Below are 17,101 nucleotides of genomic sequence, written 5' to 3'. Positions count from 1 at the left end.
TAAATGAACTCGGTTAACTTGTTTCATAATGTTAAATTTTGAAGAAGATAATAAGAAAGATGAAGAAAAAAAAAACTCTACATACAATTATTGAAAATTTGTAATTTCCTAAATTATAATGTAAGTATGTAGATGATATCGAATTCTTTACTCTATCTCACCTTAGAGGATTGCTAAAATCCGAACGGGTAGTACTCGTTTTGTCCGGTCCGTACTCGTTACCCGAGGTATCTGTACCTGTGCCCGGGTATAGGCGGGTAAACGGGTACATGGGTACGGGTTTGAGATGGACCGGACACCATGATTTGGGAAAAAAACTCGCCCAACCCGTACCCGTCTTACCCGTACCTGAAACCCGCCTACCCGCACCCATTTACCCGAACAACTTTACCCGTTTACCCTTTTTTTTAAAATTCAAAATTCAAACAAAGAAAAAAAAAGAAAAAAAAAAGGAAAAAAAAGGGAAAAAAAAACAGAAAAAAAAAACTAAAAAAAAATGGAAAAAAAATGTAAAAAAAAAACCGAAAAAAAACAGAAAAAAAAACAGTATTAAAAACCGAAAAAAACTAAAAAATAAAACAGAAAAAAATGCCCGTACCCTACCCGAGGTACCCGTTACCCGAGACGGACGCAAGTATAAAACGGATAGGATACACTTTTTAAAAAAATTACCTGACCTACCCGTACCCGTTCTACCCGCCCTACCCGTACCCGCCCTACCCATTACCCGTCCCGGATTTACCCGAGGTACAAGTATGCACAACACTATCTCACCTCTCCTCTTCCTATGTGGATTGCAGCTTAAACTTCGTCGAATCGACACGTGCATAATCCAGTGGAAGATTTTCCATTTTCATTGCGGGCCGTAATATCGGCCCAAATTCGCAAAATAAAGAATAAATTTTATTTAATTATAAAAATGGAATTGTTCTTGCTGGGCTTGTAACTGGGCTTGGAGCCCATAAAAGTTGAAATACTTTACAAAACCAAAAGATGCACACTAATACTTATAAATTGGAAATTTTTCAATCATGAAAATTTTCGTGAATCATATTTGAGATGGAAAGCGTATGTAACTATGTATGTCAGTACGTGAAGGAAATAAATCTGTAGTTATTCCCAAGGAATAACAGGAACCTGTTATTCCCATCCCAACCGTTAATTTTCATTGAGCTTCGCACACGAAAAACATACTATCTTGAGATCCGCGTATTGAAAAGTTAAACGATTGAGATAAGAATATCAGGTTCCTGTTATTCTTTGGGAATAACAGCAGATTTATTTCCGTATGTGAAAAGATTGTAGAAAGCAAATTTGGACGTATTTTTACGCATAAAAAATCCCAAAAGAAAACCCTTCTTATCCCCTTATCTCTCTCTGCCCTCTCCCTTTCTCTCACTATCACTGACACTAATCACGCAATAATGGCTGCGGCGGCTGCGACATCCTCCATCTCTCACGCTCCCACCACTAAAACCCTAGCTCCCGCTCCCAAAACCTCGGTGGCTAGAATGAGCTTCCTCTCTTCTGCCAAGTACGTCGGGATCTGCGTCGATGGACGGCGGAGATGCGGTGGTGCTGGTGCTTTCGCGGCCAAGGCGGTATCTGCTCCGTCCACCGTTAAGCCTCTCTCTCTGGACTTCGAAACTTCTGTTTTTAAGAAGGAGAAGGTCACACTTGCTGGACACGAGGAGGTTTTGTTTTGAGCTCTCTTTTGCCCTTGTTTGTTGGATCTTTTCTTTGATGCTTAAAATCATGTTTGGTTAGAAATGATTGAACTCGAATTGCAACAGCAGATGTTGTAATCCTATCACTGTAGTGTGAAGAAAATAGTCATGCTAAGGATGAATCGAAAATACTCTAGAATTAGCTTTAAATTCACTTGAATCAGCAGTGAACTAAACTTTCGGCCTATTTTCATACATTTTCCCAACACAACTATCTATAACCTGTTGAATCATCTTTTTTTTACTAAAAAAATGATATTTCTCATTTCTCATTCTATTATTTTCCTGATTTTGAGCAGTACATTGTCAGAGGAGGAAGAGATCTCTTCAATTTATTACCAGATGCATTCCAAGGGATTAAACAAATTGGTGTGATTGGTTGGGGCTCTCAGGTGAAAACAAAGACAATCCTACTTTTCAGTTGGATCACTTGTATAAAAGATACCTTTGATAATTTTTTTTTTTTTTTTTATGTTCTGGGTTCATTTTGCATTGTTACACAGGGTCCAGCGCAAGCTCAGAATCTGAGGGACTCCCTGGCTGACGCGAAATCTGATATTGTTGTGAAGGTAATAATACATAACCCTGGGATCATCGAACTGAATTCATTGTATTCTCCCCTTCATAATAGTATTTGGATCCTATATGTAGATTGGGCTGAGAAAAGGATCAAAGTCCTTTGAAGAGGCACGTGATGCTGGGTTCACAGAGGAGAACGGGACCTTGGGCGATATCTGGGAGACAATTTCCGGCAGTGACCTTGTTCTTCTCTTGATCTCTGATGCTGCTCAGGTTTCTACTCTAGTTTGTATAATTATCAGCTTTTGTGCCTGTTCCTTATAGTTGTTGGTGGTGTTCTGGAAACAAGTAACCCACTATGATTGCTGGGCAAGGCCAACCAATTTTGAACTGGTATGCACTTGGCTATTAATCTAGCGCACCAAACTTCTGCCAGCTTGATGCTGACAGGTACACGGTATGAATCTGTACTGAGAATTGTGAAGGCTACATATTAATTAGCAAGGGCTATTTTTTCTATTATGTATTACCTTTGTGTCATGTAGGCTGATAACTATGAGAAGATATTCTCCCACATGAAGCCCAACAGCATATTGGGTCTGTCTCATGGGTTCCTCTTGGGCCACTTGCAATCCCTTGGACTTGACTTCCCCAAAAATATCAGCGTGATTGCAGTTTGCCCCAAAGGGATGGGCCCTTCGGTCAGGCGGCTCTATGTCCAAGGGAAAGAGGTCAATGGTGCAGGCATCAACTCCAGCTTTGGTGTCCATCAGGTATATGTTGTTTGCTACCTTTTCAAAGAAAAACTGTACATAGGGATATGATTATAATAACATATTTTGCGAAAAAATGGATTGAATTTTGCAATTTTTTTTGTTAATTGCATGGAATGTTATTTGTGAATGCACCTTCCATTTGGTTAGTTATATGAAGCAGGTACGATTTGTATTGAATTCCTTTCCCTAGTTTGGTAAGCCTTATATTTAAGTCACAAGATAAAATGAAATTAATAGAAAGCTGGTTTTGCATATTAGATTCAGGTTCAAATAGAATTTGGTCGAGTTATTATGGAGAGGTGCAATTTGGTTAAGATGTTATTTTCAAATTATGGTGCAAAATTTGTGCGAGTTAAATAGAAAGAGGTTATGGACGTGATAGTCATGTTTCTTGGTTTTGCACTTGTATGAATTTTACATGGGATCTATAAAATTGGTAGATGTTGAGTCTTGATTTATAGATATGGTGATACATTGTATGATTTGCACATTTATGCTCTCAACAATGTATGTCTAGGTGCTTGAGTTTTTATCTCTAATATTATTGTGTTTTGAGTAGGATGTGGATGGCAGGGCTACTGATGTGGCACTTGGTTGGTCTGTTGCACTTGGTTCTCCTTTTACTTTTGCAACTACCCTCGAGCAGGAATATAAGAGTGATATCTTTGGAGAGAGGGGTAAGTAACACTGACTTTGTCAAGGCAGGTTATATTCTCTTTTTTCAGTTTCTCATGAGTTAAATTGTTTTTTTTTTTTTTCTCTCCCTTCTCTTTATTTAGGCATTTTACTTGGTGCGGTGCATGGAATAGTGGAGGCTTTATTTAGGAGATACACCGAAAATGGCATGAGCGAGGAGCTGGCTTACAAGAACACAGTTGAATGCATCACTGGGATTATTTCTAGAACTATTTCAACTAAGGTACATATTAGATAAAAAGACCTAGTTCTATACGGTGTCCTCCAAAGCCTCTTAAATATAAAACCAGCTTGCATTCAAATGCAACAGTGGCCTGAGATCGACATCTATCATCTTATTGTGCGCACGGCAAAATTGGGAAATTTCTTGGACCCCAAAATTTGAAAATTTTCTTCAGTGACAGAGAATTCTTGTCTTTGCAATGGCAGGGTATGTTGGCTGTGTACAACTCGCTGACAGAGGAGGGGAAGAAGGAATTTGATGCAGCCTACAGCGCATCGTTCTACCCATGTATGGATATATTGTATGAGTGCTACGAGGATGTGGCATGTGGCAGTGAGATTCGCAGCGTTGTTTTGGCCGGCCGCCGGTTCTATGTATACCTTTCATCTTCAACTATTTCCCAATTGTTATGTTTCTTTTTTAGTCCTGGCCTCCTGGGTTGGCCAATGGGTCACTATCTAATAGAAAGTAGGTGAGCCAATACTACTGAATGAAAGGGGTAGTTCTCTCCATTTTTTTCAGTTTCATAACCTATCTATGCTATGTGGCTGTTCCAGGGAAGGTGGTATCTAGCCAACCACTATTCCCAGCTGAGACCAACTCCTTTGAATCCTGATAGGACATCTATTCAATTCGATCTAGAGCTTACTTCTACTTTTTTTTAGTATTATTTTTCTAAAGAATTGCTGCCTAAACCAGTCCTGGTCCTTATCTTTTCATAGAGATAAATTTATTTTTTTATAGAAGTAAAGCTTGTGTATTTTTGTATTCTCAGTTGTAGTCTCAGTTTCACCAATAGAGCCAGGGAAAAGAACAAAATAATGTCCTAAGATAGTCAGCATATGCCAGTTCATAACTCCAGATTAGTAATCAACAGTTATTTGCTAGTAAACCTATACATTGTTATCTACTAGGAATTGAAACTTTAATTTATTTGACTTGCAGGAGAAGGAAGGCCTCCCAGCATTCCCGATGGGGAAGATTGACCAAACACGCATGTGGAAAGTAGGGGAGAGAGTCCGTGCAAGTCGGCCAGCTGGTGACTTGGGTCCCTTGCACCCCTTCACTGCCGGTGTTTATGTGGCTCTCATGATGGCTCAGGTAGAGTACAATTTTACTATCAACAGGTTGAGTTGAGAGTTGTTAGATGACTAGACTCAGCTTGTGCGATCATTATTGCATTTTTTTGACCAGTTGCTGTCCTGGGTACGTCTCCCACGACTGTTGTGTGGGGTAGTATTCGGAACTACTGTGTACTAGCATCCTTATTTCAGAAGTGTCAGTTTTTTTTTTTTTGGAGGGGCCGGGGCAGGGGCATATTTGGTTTCGGATTTAGTGGCCACTGATTTGGGTACAACTTAACCTCAGTTACTGAAACTTCAAGGGGCACAACATTTCATATTGACTGTTCATTTAACAAGAATTGTTTTATTTCCAGGGTTATGCTTACAATTTATTTACATAATTGATAGGTAATAGGCCTAATTTGATTAAAAACCTTCTCAATACCCAAACAACATGTATGAAAATACTCACTCTTACACCCTACTTGTCAAACTTGTATTGCAGATTGAGGTCCTTCGCAAGAAGGGGCACTCATACTCAGAGATTATAAATGAGAGTGTGATCGAGTCGGTCGATTCATTGAACCCGTTCATGCATGCACGTGGCGTTTCCTTCATGGTCGACAACTGCTCCACCACGGCCCGCCTTGGGTCCCGCAAGTGGGCTCCACGCTTTGACTACATCCTCACCCAGCAGGCCTTTGTCTCTGTGGAGAAAAATGCCCCTCTCAACCAGGACCTTCTGAGCAATTTCCAATCAGACCCAGTTCACAGTGCGATTGAGGTGTGTGCTGAGCTGAGACCGACTGTTGATATCTCTGTCCCACCTGATGCTGATTTCGTCAGGCCAGAGCTCAGGCAGTCCGGTAACTGAGCCATGTAGTAGAGAGACTAGTTAGAAAGGTGCTTTGGTATTTATCTTTGTAATGGACTATGAGTGTCTTGGGTGAATAAATAATTTCGGCTGTTGTAAACTCTCTTTGGTGTTTAACTGAGTTCAAATATGATTCTATCTTGGTTTTGCAATAAAGATTATCTAAGCTAATATAGATCGTACCTAATATTGATTTTTGCAGGATAGATTAGAGGGATAGATCTAGAAGATGGTTTTTGTATTGCATCTCACATTTTTTCCCCCAGCGTTATAAGAAGCATGTATTATTATGAAAGATATGTTGAGTTTATTTCCCCCAGCGGTTTTTGTATTGCTTCACGTCAGAGCTCGCTCTTGGGAATATGTTGCCAATCTATAACTTACTCCGCGTGGGATTTCACAAGTCACTGTAACATTTACTTCCCGGCATCTCAACAGGTTTCTCAGCCTTCTTGTTCCTCTTTCTTCTCCAAGATGGCTTTCTTCAGGTTCTAGTGGTCTTGGTTACAGGGAATACCAGATACAGAAGTATCAGTAGTGTAAGGGATAGGAAAAACTTCAGCTCTTTGCTATGGAACCTAAGCCTTGCAAAGATGGGGGCAGATATTGGAACCCCAACCTGCGAATCAGAAGCAGGAATTTCCTGAAATAAAGACGGATCCCGATAGAAAGAATGATCCCGATCGATAGGCGGACTGAGCCAGCCGTCTATGTCAAAACTACAAACTATAGTGGGAAAAGTCCATTGCTTGCTTCTCATTCTCGTCTCATTCTCCTACGTCAAGGCTCATTCTATGGGCTCTCATTAGTGAGCTGTATTTAGTAGTGACCTCTGTTTGCTGCCTACGCGCGCACCTCAAAGCTAGCTTACGCTTTTTCCGTCCCTGGCCTGTATCCCGCATAGACTTAGCAAGCTTACTTCTTTGAAATACCACCGAAGGCTATGTTAGTGCTAAAGCAGCTACTACTGGATAAGTCAAATCTGGTGTCTTCCTAAATTCGCTTTTTTCTCAAAGAAAATCAAACTTCGTGTGTTTGCAATTGACATCTGACATTGATTTTTATTTGCTAAGAACACCCAATTGTTGAAACTGAGGTCAGGTCAAGCAAAAAACAAGGTGACGGATCCAGCCGTAGGTGCCTGACATGGGCTTCTGGTAACCAAATATGAACTGGTACCATAGGCACTTTGACGGCGAAAGAGGCAAAAAAAGCAATCCATAGAAGGATCTGGCGCCGCTCACTAAATTCTGACATTTTTTTTCAATGTCTTCAACGCTCCGCGCTTATATATACTCACCTTCTGATTGATGAAGAAAATGAGCACTATTTTGCGCCGGCTTGTAGGTTTATGTTTTGTGAGTGTATGAGTGTGACTGTGACGACTTTATGAATTGTGATGTTGTGTTATGACATTAGAACGGCAGGGTTTTTTTTGGATTGGATGCCTTTTTCTTTTTTATTCTCTCTTTTTCACCCAATCATGCTCGTCCTTTGCGGGGTATGAAATGGACCTGTGCTTTTTTATTTGCGAAAGTGCTCATATCCAACAACGATTGGATAATTCTAGTTCTTTTAATCTTTTTGTACGGGCGACTTCATTAACATGGGATATTTAGAGCAACAGTGAACAAACAGACCACAGTAAGAGAAGTTTGGGACAATGGTCAGTGGAACATTCACCTAGGCTGATGAGGTAGCTATTGATGAGAGAGTCTCTCTGTACCACTTACTGTCCAATTCTGGTGTGTTTTGTACCAATTTACCAGACCAACTTACCTGGAATTGGTCTAGTTCTGGATCTTTTTCCACCTCTAGTTTGTACTCTTTCCTTAACTTTGTAGGGATAGTGTCTTAGGATAGGAGGAAGCTTCTTTGGGTGGGGGGCTAAGATGCCACTTAAAGTGAAAGTGTGTGTGTGTGACTTATCAAACTTGCTTGATTCTTTCAGGAGTAACATCAGTCTTGATTTCATATCTACAAATGTGAAAAGAAGTCTAAATATCTTCATATATAATACGTTCGCTAATTAGTACTGCATCTTCAGAATTGTAAGCTGGCATATAAGCTACTAATATGTGGTTTTTTCCTAAAGCGAGTTACCCACCAACTGTAGCTGCAGCGGTATGCCATTTATAGTAGGATTTGATTATACAGGACCAGTATGGATTGGATATGAAAACCTTGATCGACATTGGAATAGTACCAAGGGTTTCTTACTTCCAGCTGGTTCTGATAACGGGTCAGGGTATGTAAAATGACTTATCATATATTTTTGTCGTCTGGGATACCAGTTCTTGAGCTCTACGTAGAGCTGGTTCCCAGTGTAACTGGGCATGAAATCAGGTTATGACAATTATGTACCAGAATCTGAACTTGTTCTTGAAACTGCCTATGAACATATCCCTGAACCTGTGCGTCTGTGTATCGGCACACCGATCTAGTTGGGTATATGGACCTCAATATCAACCTCGACCTCAACCTGTCCCTGAGTCGGATGTACCCATTGATGCGGTATCGGATTAGTATTTAGATAGTGGCGATCAATTTAGAGGTGAGTATCTGGGCAGAGAGGATTTCAATGAAATCTCCACTTTTGAAGATGCGGATGTTGCTTTTAACTTAAGACTGTTCTACAACGGAGGGGTAAACCTCAGAAGGGGAGAGTTCACAGGTGAGGCAACCTCCTGAACATTGATTTTAAACTCCAAATCAGGGTGACAAAATTTGTCAAAAATCAACACCGCGGAGGGAACAATATTTTTTCACCTCCACTCCCTCTTCGGTTCTTCTCTTTTGGAGCAGAGAAAACCGTCGGACAGGACCAATCTGGAATGAGTGTCTCTCTCCAAGAGTGATTATTTCTTCTCTTTCTTTCGCCTTCCTTCGCCTGGAGCACGCCCTTAAGATATTTGTGTCTTTTAGTGCATAATACAATCTTTTATATGACTCTTATGTAGTTATTATTGATGAATGATTGTCAAAATCTAAACAACTATTAAAAGCCGTTTAGTGCATCCATGCAGAACATTGTTGTATTTTAATTGAAGATGAACAACTAGAGTGGCAACCCGACAACCGATCGATGAAAAGAACACTTGGTCAAAAGTTTAGGATGTATTGATATAGTGATATAGATATAATTAGTGGCAATGCCACTTCTTTTTAAAAGAAAAAAAAAAGTGACATTATAAGAGTGGATATAACAGAGAAGTAAGAGTAATTGATTTTCTTATTTTCATTAACATTCTCTTACAATACTTGGTTTATATATAGACAGAGAGTACATAACGCTATAATAGAAAGAGCTGCTGTAACTAACTTTACAATATCGGATCCAATTACTTAATGACAGACCCGTTAAGTTTTCTAATAGCTATGTCTAATAGCCCCCCCTCAAACGAAGGTGGAACTGGAGCTAAACCAAGTTTGGAGCAGAGAAGGTGAAGGCGTGGAGATGCTAGCCCTTTAGTGAGAAAAACGACAAGTTGATCCTTTGAGCAAATAAATTGTACCTCTAAATCTTTTGAGGCAACTTGCTCACGCACGAAGTGATAATCGATCTCAATATGTTTCGTACGTGCATGAAAAATCGGATTGAAGGCTAAGAAAGTAGCACCTAGATTATCACACCATAGGGTCGGTTTGTGAAGTAAAGGCACATGGAGCTCACAAAGAAGTTGTTGAATCCAAATTAGCTCGGTGCATGCTATGGCGATGCCTCGATATTCCACCTCGGTACTCAAACGAGACACCATAGGTTGTTTCTTGGAACCCCAAGAAAGCAAGTTGGATCCTAGAAAAACACAAAAGCCGGTTGTGGATCGCCGATCGTCCGGACAACCCGCCCAATCGGCATCGGAATATGCATGGAGCTCCAAAGAAGAGGAGGCATGAAGGTGAATGCCGTGAGAAAGAGTGCCTTTGAGATATCAAAGAATTCTTTTAACCGCACCCTAATGCTCGTCAGTGGGCTCATGCATGAATTGCGAAGCTTTGTTGACCGCAAAAGTGATATCCGGTCGCGTGATAGTAGCATATTGGAGGGCCCCTACTATGCTCCGATAGAGGTGAGGGTCGGCCATAGGAGAACCATCGAATTTGGAGAGAGAGTGATCGGGTGTACATGGTGTAGAGCATGGCTTTGAACCATCCATCTTGGAACGAACAAGATGATCCCGAATGTACTTCGGTTGCGAAAGATGGACACCATGAGTAGATGACACTTGAATGCCCAAGAAGAAGTGTAGAGGACCAAGATCTTTAAGTGAAAACCTAGAAGCAAGATCACTAATAAGAGATGTAAGAAGAGATTGGTGAGAATCCGTAATAATAATGTCATCTACATAAACAAGAATTAAAGTGATAGAATTGTTAGAAAAACGAATAAATAAAGATGGGTTGGATTGAGAGGGCTTGAACCCAAGGTCGGTGAGAGCGGAAGCAAGTTTTTGGAACCAAGTACGAGGAGCTTGTTTAAGGCCATAAAGAGCATTCTTTAGCAAGCACACGTGAGAGGGATGAATCGGATCAATGAAGTCCGGTGGTTGAGCCATAAGGACATTTTCTTGAAAGTCGCCATGGAGAAAAGCATTGTTGATATCAAGTTGACGCATTGACCATTTGCAAGAAATGGCTGGAAAAAGAACAAGACGAATGGTCGTTGGTTTGACAACGGGACTAAACGTCTCATTGTAATCGATGCCTTCTTCTTGACTAAAACCTTTGGCAACAAGGCGAGCTTTGTACCATTCAATGGAGCAATCAGCCTTATGCTTGATTTTGTAGATCCATTTGCAACCGATAACATGTTGATTTGGAGGAGGTGGTATAAGAATCCATGTTTTATTGTGGCAAGCGCATTCAATTCTTTTGACATCGCCTCACGCTATAGAGAGAGGAAGAGGATGGCGAGTAGAAAGAAATATGACATGATCCGGGAATTGTTTCGGTCGTCAAGTGCGATCCTTGTGACGTGTGATCATGTGGTGCTGAGAAGTAGAAGTGGAATGAGAGGCTGTCGGCTGGAAAACCAGAGAGGCTGTCAGCTGTTGGCGAGAGGGTTTAGTTTTTCGAAGAAGGGATCGATCGGGAAGGTTTAATTTTTCTCCAATGAAAAAAATGATTTCATCTGCACGAATTTTGATTCAGATCTTACGGTGCAGAATAGAGATACATGTGATAATATGTGTGGCATTACATGTGGCGGGTATAGTTTTCACTAAATTTAGACTTCTACACATAGAATGAGTGTATTTAATCAAAAGAAGGCAAATTATTTGTTTGGAGGGTTCAGATTCAATCCGAATTTAGATCGATCAATCTTAGCCATTGCAGTTTTAGGACAACTAATTTAATTTAAGATGCATAATATAGAGGAGAGATAACCATAATGAGGAACGAATCTGAGATTTTTCGAGATATAGGGAAAACATGATAGTTTATAACGTCCTCTGGCCGTTATAGACTATCACAGCCAAGATTAATGATACTAATCACCGCACTTATTAATTAACTAAAAAAAAATTCTGGCCGTGATTGATAATCCCGGACAGAAATTGCCTATGAATTTGTAGCAATTGCTTATAGTCTGCCTAGGGTATTTTTTATTCATAGAAATTAAGAAAAAGGTAGAGAGAGAAACAGAAAGAGTGCATGGTTTCTAATATTGATAGAAAGATCGGTATAGATTTTACTGATTCTAACAATCAAAATAGTTAGGATAAGTAGAAATTCTACATATCTAAACTCCATTTCAAACAAATATATAGCAATTCCTGTTGCTGCGAACAAATATGAGAAATAAAAACAATAGGTTAGGATTGGTAAAATTTCTACCTATCATAACTGTTTTGATAGTTTAGATAAGTAGAATTTCTACCTATCCTAACTTTTTTTATTGTTAAGATCTGTACTGATCTTTCTACTAATATTACAAACCATACACTCTTTTTGTTTCTCTCTACATTTTCCTTAATTTCTATGAAAAAAAATTTCAGTCTGCCTGGCCGTGATTGATAGTCACGGGCAGAATATTTTTTTTAAGTTAATAAGTGCGATGATTAGTATCGCTAATTCTGACCGTGATAGTCTATAACGGTCAGAGGACATTATAAACTATCACGTTTTTTCTATATCTCAAAAAATTTCAGATTCGTTCTTCATTTTGAATATTTATTTAATTAATTTTCTATTAATAAAAATTTCGGCCCACCCCCAGTCCGCATCCTCGGCATTAACGAACGGATCAAGATTCAGTCCAATCCATCCACGTGTACGGAGCTTCTTTAAGATTCATGTTAATATATAACAAACGGATCAGATCTAAACTCAACCGGTTAACCCCCTGCATGTGGTGCCAACATCTTTTAAAGGGGGAATTTCACATATACCCCTCAAAAACTTTAAAATTACGTTATTGCCCCTCTAAATTTTAAAATTACATATTTCTCTCTCTAAACTTAAAAAACTCACATATTTATCCATAATAAAGTCTTTATATTAAAACTCATTCTAAATTTATAAAATACTCATTTTACCCTTTATTAAAAGTATAAAACGGCACATCGAACTCAAATTTGAATCTGAAAGAGTTTCTCTATCGTTCGATCCGCATGCATCGTACGTAATACGATTCTTATGTGTTCACTTCAAGATTTGTGCCAATCTAGCGCACACGGATTTCAAAGCAATTTTGATCAGCTTGCATCGCATTAAAATCTGTGCATGTTGCTTCAATATTCGTGCGTGTTCGCTTCAAAATTTGTTGATCTAGCGCGCACATATATTAAAGCAATTCGGATGGTAGAAGAACCTTCATATTCAAATTGGAGTTAGATTGGTGTTTTATGCTTTTTAATAAATGGGTAAAATAGATATTTGATAAATTTAGAATGTGTTTTAATATAAAAGACAATAAAATGGATAAATATGTGAGTTTTTTAAATTTAGAGGAAATATGTAATTTCAAAAATTAGAGAGGAAAATACGTAATTTTGAAGTTTTTGAGGGGTATACGTGAAATTCCCCCCTTTTTTAAAGAGGTCTTCTATTTATGCTACTCAGTACTCTCTCGACTTGTTGCCTCCCAACCTACTCAGTGTCTCTCGATTCAATTTAATATGTTCATAATTTGGTTTCATTTGTTGTGGTGATTCTAATTACAGGTGATCAGACCTCTTTATATGATTTCAATTTTGAATTCATTTTATTTATGCGATCCATAGTTGATTCTATATGTTTCTTTGGTTTTTATTGGTGATTTAGATTGACGTGTCATAGAAAGATACAGAAGGTGCTATTTCAATTGCGCTCCGGTTTGTCGTGGGACAAACTTGCAAGTGTTAACTTAATCCTCACAAAGGAACATACACAAACAGATAGAGAGAGAGAGATAGAGAGAGAGAGAGGAGAGAATGGGGAGCATAATAAAACATGAGAAATGGAGTTTGGAAGGGAGCACAGCCTTGGTCACTGGTGGCACCAAAGGAATTGGGTATTTTAAACCTTTTCTCTTTCTGCATACTAGCAAATTAAGGTTTTGAAAAAGTTCCAACCAACAAGTATTCACCACAATCATGCAAACTTAACAGAAATGGTTAAATATAACTTTGATGAACAAATATGCATACACATTAATTCGAATAACAAAAGAATTATACATAACCTTTTGGGAAAACAAACCTACCTTTTCTGTTCAGCAACAAACTTTCAGCTGGGGATGTACATCTCCAATTTGTATTTATGTTTGGTGGTTAAGTTTACCTAATTTTGCCAACCACAAATAATCAAGGAAAGTTAGAGAAGGTAATGAAATTAAAGACTGTTAACTTTGTGCTCAGGATGTATGTAGCATTTTGTGTGGTTGAAATTATTCTGGACTTCTGATTGAAAGAAATACATAGTGATGAAATGATCCCTGAAAACTATTTAAACATTTTTTTTTTTTGTTTCCATGTGAAAATAAACTTCATGTATAAATTATTTGTGTACTTGCAGTAGAGCAATAGTAGAAACGTTGGCTGGATTTGGAGTTCGAGTTCACACTTGCTCAAGACATAATTTGAGCACTGTATTAGATGAATGGCGAAGGCAGAATTTGCAAGTGACTGGTTCAGTTTGTGATGTCTCAAATAGCACCGACAGAGAGAAACTTATGGAAGAAGTTAGTTCCATTTTTGAAGGAAAGTTAAACATCTTGGTAAGTTAAACAATGATGTAATTGATTCATGGCATAATGTGGACTTCTTTGCAAATTTCATCAATTTACTGTTATTTTTTCCAATGTACACTAATGACATGTAAACTATAAGATAATAACAAAATGTAAATGATCTTCAAATTCTAGGTAAACAACGTAGGAGGTGGCGACTTGAAACCAGCAACAGAAATTACAATTGAAGAATACCGCTCTTGTATGGCACTGAATTTTGATTCATGCTTCCATTTGAGCCAACTGGCACATCCTCTTTTGAAGGCATCAGGAAGAGGAAATGTTGTTTCCATCTCTTCTATAGCTAGTATAGGAGCCTTACCTGGTTGTTCTATCTATGGTTCTGCCAAAGGTACTTTTCTCTTTGTAAAATTATAAAATTGTATCTCAAGGTGCTGCTTCTTTAATAAAAAAGAACAAAAAGTACCAAGCAAACAACTGAAATAAATTCTGGTTTGTAAGACAATTATATGATGAGGAGGGATCCACATGTTGGATCTTAATCCAACGTTGAGCATATATGTGATATAATTATGAATTGTTTACTGTCATATATAATTGTCACAATTAAAGTGATATAATATGAAATTAAGATATTAGACAATCTAAGTATTCAATAGGATGTGGTCCATAAGTGTGTAGAACAATTTGGGCAAAGATCAAATCATTGATGGACTGATTCTGAGATTTGCAATTAAGAAAACTGCCTTTTGGGAGCCCAATGCGGGTGGTTCACCCACACTGGATCTGAGTGCGGACGCACTCAGGAGTTAGCCAATTTTTGGGAGCCTTTTGGTGGCCCAGTGCGGGTGGTTCACCCGCACTGGATCTGAGTGCGGACGCACTCAGTACTTAGTCAATTTTTGGGAACTTCAGAACAACGCAAGAAAAAGTCCGAGCGCAGTGCGGACGCACTGAGATCCAGTGCGGGTGAACCACCCGCACTGAGGACTTAGTTGATTTTCTGGAAGTTCAATGCAGGAAAAAGTCCGAGCGCAGTGCGGGTGAACCACCCGCACTGAGGACTTGGTCCATTTTAGAAGTTCTGTTTTAAGCTCAGTGCGGGTGGCTCACCCGCACTGAACCTGAGTGCGGACGCACTCAGGATACAGACTATTTTTGGGCTGAATTTTAAGGCGGTTACTTAGACACGTTTTGACTCAGTGCGGGTGGACCACCCGCACTCATGTCGCCAGGAGTGTATAACTATATATAGATAGGTCCCCAAGGCACAAGATGAACTAACTCATCTCAGAATTCTAAAAGAGATTATTATATACAGAATTTTGAGAGCCTTCTCTTTCTCTTCCACCATCAAAGAATTGAGAGGAGAGATCCATAAGGAAATTGGAAAGGATCTCTCAAGGGCGATCTTGTTGCTTTGGAAGACCTAATCTAAGATCCAACCAAAAGGGCGTGAAAGAAAAAGCTTGCAAGAGTCTTGTCTCGCGCTCACGGAGACGGTTGCTTCTCCAACCTAGGGTTTGATATTTCATGGCAAACGACATGGAATCAGGTATTGTATTCCGCACTAAAGATTATGTTTTGGGTCTCTTTGGCATAGGACGGTCTTAAGTTAAGGTGGGGATTGTTTCTTCTTCCCCGGGGTGTAAGTGTTTGACCCCTAGATGAGATGTAATTGTTTGATCTCTAGATAAGGCGTAATTGTTTGGCCTTTATGATTCTCAACACCACATACTTACACTATTTGTTGGTAACACCGGATTACATCTTATATTTTCAAATATTCAATTCAAATCATTCAACATGATGAATATATTAAAATGTGCTTGCAAATCAAATTTTACATTTTTTTTTATTTTTTTATTATTTATTAAGACGGGTACAAAAATTTAATGGCATGAAAACAACTATTTTGTAAAATACTTAATAAATAGTAAAAAAATAAAAAAAAATGTAAAATTTGATATGCAAGGACATTTAAAATATATCCATTATGTTGAACGGTTTGGATCGATTGTTTGAACTTTGAAAACTTTGAAAATGTAGAGTGTAATTCGGTGTCACCAAAAAAGATGTAATTGGATCCCTCCTCTTATATAATTTATGCAAAGTTTTTTTTCAAAAAAAAAAAATCACACAATGTCGCTTAAGTACTTGTTTTATCATCATTTTTATTAGGAGCTATGAATCAGCTCACCAGAACTCTAGCATGCGAGTGGGCAAAAGATATGATTCGAGTCAACTGCATTGCACCTGGAGCTATCAGAACTCCTATGGCACAGTGGGTAAGATGCTTCAGTATTAGCGTAGTAGTTTTCAATTCTTCAAAATACCATTTACATTTTTTATACTCATGCACAACTATGGGAAATGTAGAAAAGAAAAAAAATTGGCTTAGTTACTGTACCAAAAATTGGCTCTTAATGTGAACTTTCAATATGATTTTTTGATTTACCTAATTAATTTATGGTGTTATGTTTTAAAATTTTCTTTTATAGTTGGTTGATGATAAAGAACTATCAGAGAAAGTGTTGGAGAAGGTTCCCCTAAAACGATTTGGGGAACCAGATGAAGTGGCAGCTGTTGTGACATTTCTTTGCATGCCTGCTGCTTCTTTTGTTACTGGCCAAATCATCAGCGTTGATGGGGGAAGATCAATTAATCTTGGATAAACAAAATATCATGCAAATGACAATATATATAATATACGATATAATAATATTTTTATGTGCTGGATACATATTATTTCAGTTTGAATATGCGATACCAGGCATATATTATTGAAATAACCATTCTCTTTTAGGCATTTCTAAATATAGGGAATAATTCATACTAAAGTCTTGGACCTATCACTCAAGGTGGAAAAACCAGTGTTGTAAAAAATGGCCTTAACAGCCGATTAATCGGCCGTTTAATCGGAAACGGTGATCAAACCATTACGAATACACTTACCGGAGGACTTTTTGTGGATATTTTCGATTAATCGGTCGTTTTACCGTTTAATCAGCTGTTTATTCTCGTTTATTCCTGATTATTCCCGTTTATT

General features: G+C 38.5%; 2 protein-coding genes across 3 annotated transcripts; both read left to right on the top strand.

Annotated features, from left to right (window-relative positions):
- Positions 1-1,297: 1,297 nt before the first annotated feature.
- On the top strand, positions 1,298-6,015 carry LOC144563471 (ketol-acid reductoisomerase, chloroplastic-like). The gene is made up of 10 exons (XM_078312948.1): positions 1,298-1,694; positions 2,027-2,119; positions 2,231-2,296; positions 2,379-2,519; positions 2,792-3,019; positions 3,582-3,699; positions 3,802-3,941; positions 4,148-4,315; positions 4,887-5,042; positions 5,511-6,015. The coding sequence occupies exons 1-10, from the start codon at positions 1,425-1,427 to the stop codon at positions 5,877-5,879; spliced, it is 1,749 nt and encodes a 582-aa protein (XP_078169074.1). The 5' UTR covers positions 1,298-1,424; the 3' UTR covers positions 5,880-6,015.
- Positions 6,016-12,924: 6,909 nt separating this feature from the next.
- On the top strand, positions 12,925-16,902 carry LOC144563489 (noroxomaritidine/norcraugsodine reductase-like). 2 transcript variants are annotated; one of them, XM_078312973.1, is made up of 6 exons: positions 12,925-13,045; positions 13,146-13,374; positions 13,878-14,079; positions 14,227-14,443; positions 16,234-16,340; positions 16,554-16,902. In XM_078312973.1, the coding sequence occupies exons 2-6, from the start codon at positions 13,295-13,297 to the stop codon at positions 16,725-16,727; spliced, it is 780 nt and encodes a 259-aa protein (XP_078169099.1). In that variant the 5' UTR covers positions 12,925-13,045; positions 13,146-13,294; the 3' UTR covers positions 16,728-16,902. The 2 variants fall into 2 exon arrangements, with proteins under 2 accessions (XP_078169099.1, XP_078169100.1); XM_078312974.1 differs by having other exon boundaries at positions 13,011-13,029; positions 13,263-13,374.
- The last annotated feature ends 199 nt before the right edge of the window (positions 16,903-17,101 follow it).

Source organism: Carex rostrata, chromosome 12 (genome assembly GCF_964058835.1).
Source record: "Carex rostrata chromosome 12, lpCarRost1.2, whole genome shotgun sequence".
Lineage (NCBI taxonomy): Eukaryota > Viridiplantae > Streptophyta > Magnoliopsida > Poales > Cyperaceae > Carex > Carex rostrata.
Note: the sequence above shows the minus strand (reverse complement) of the source record. Positions and strands in the feature narration are given on the sequence as shown.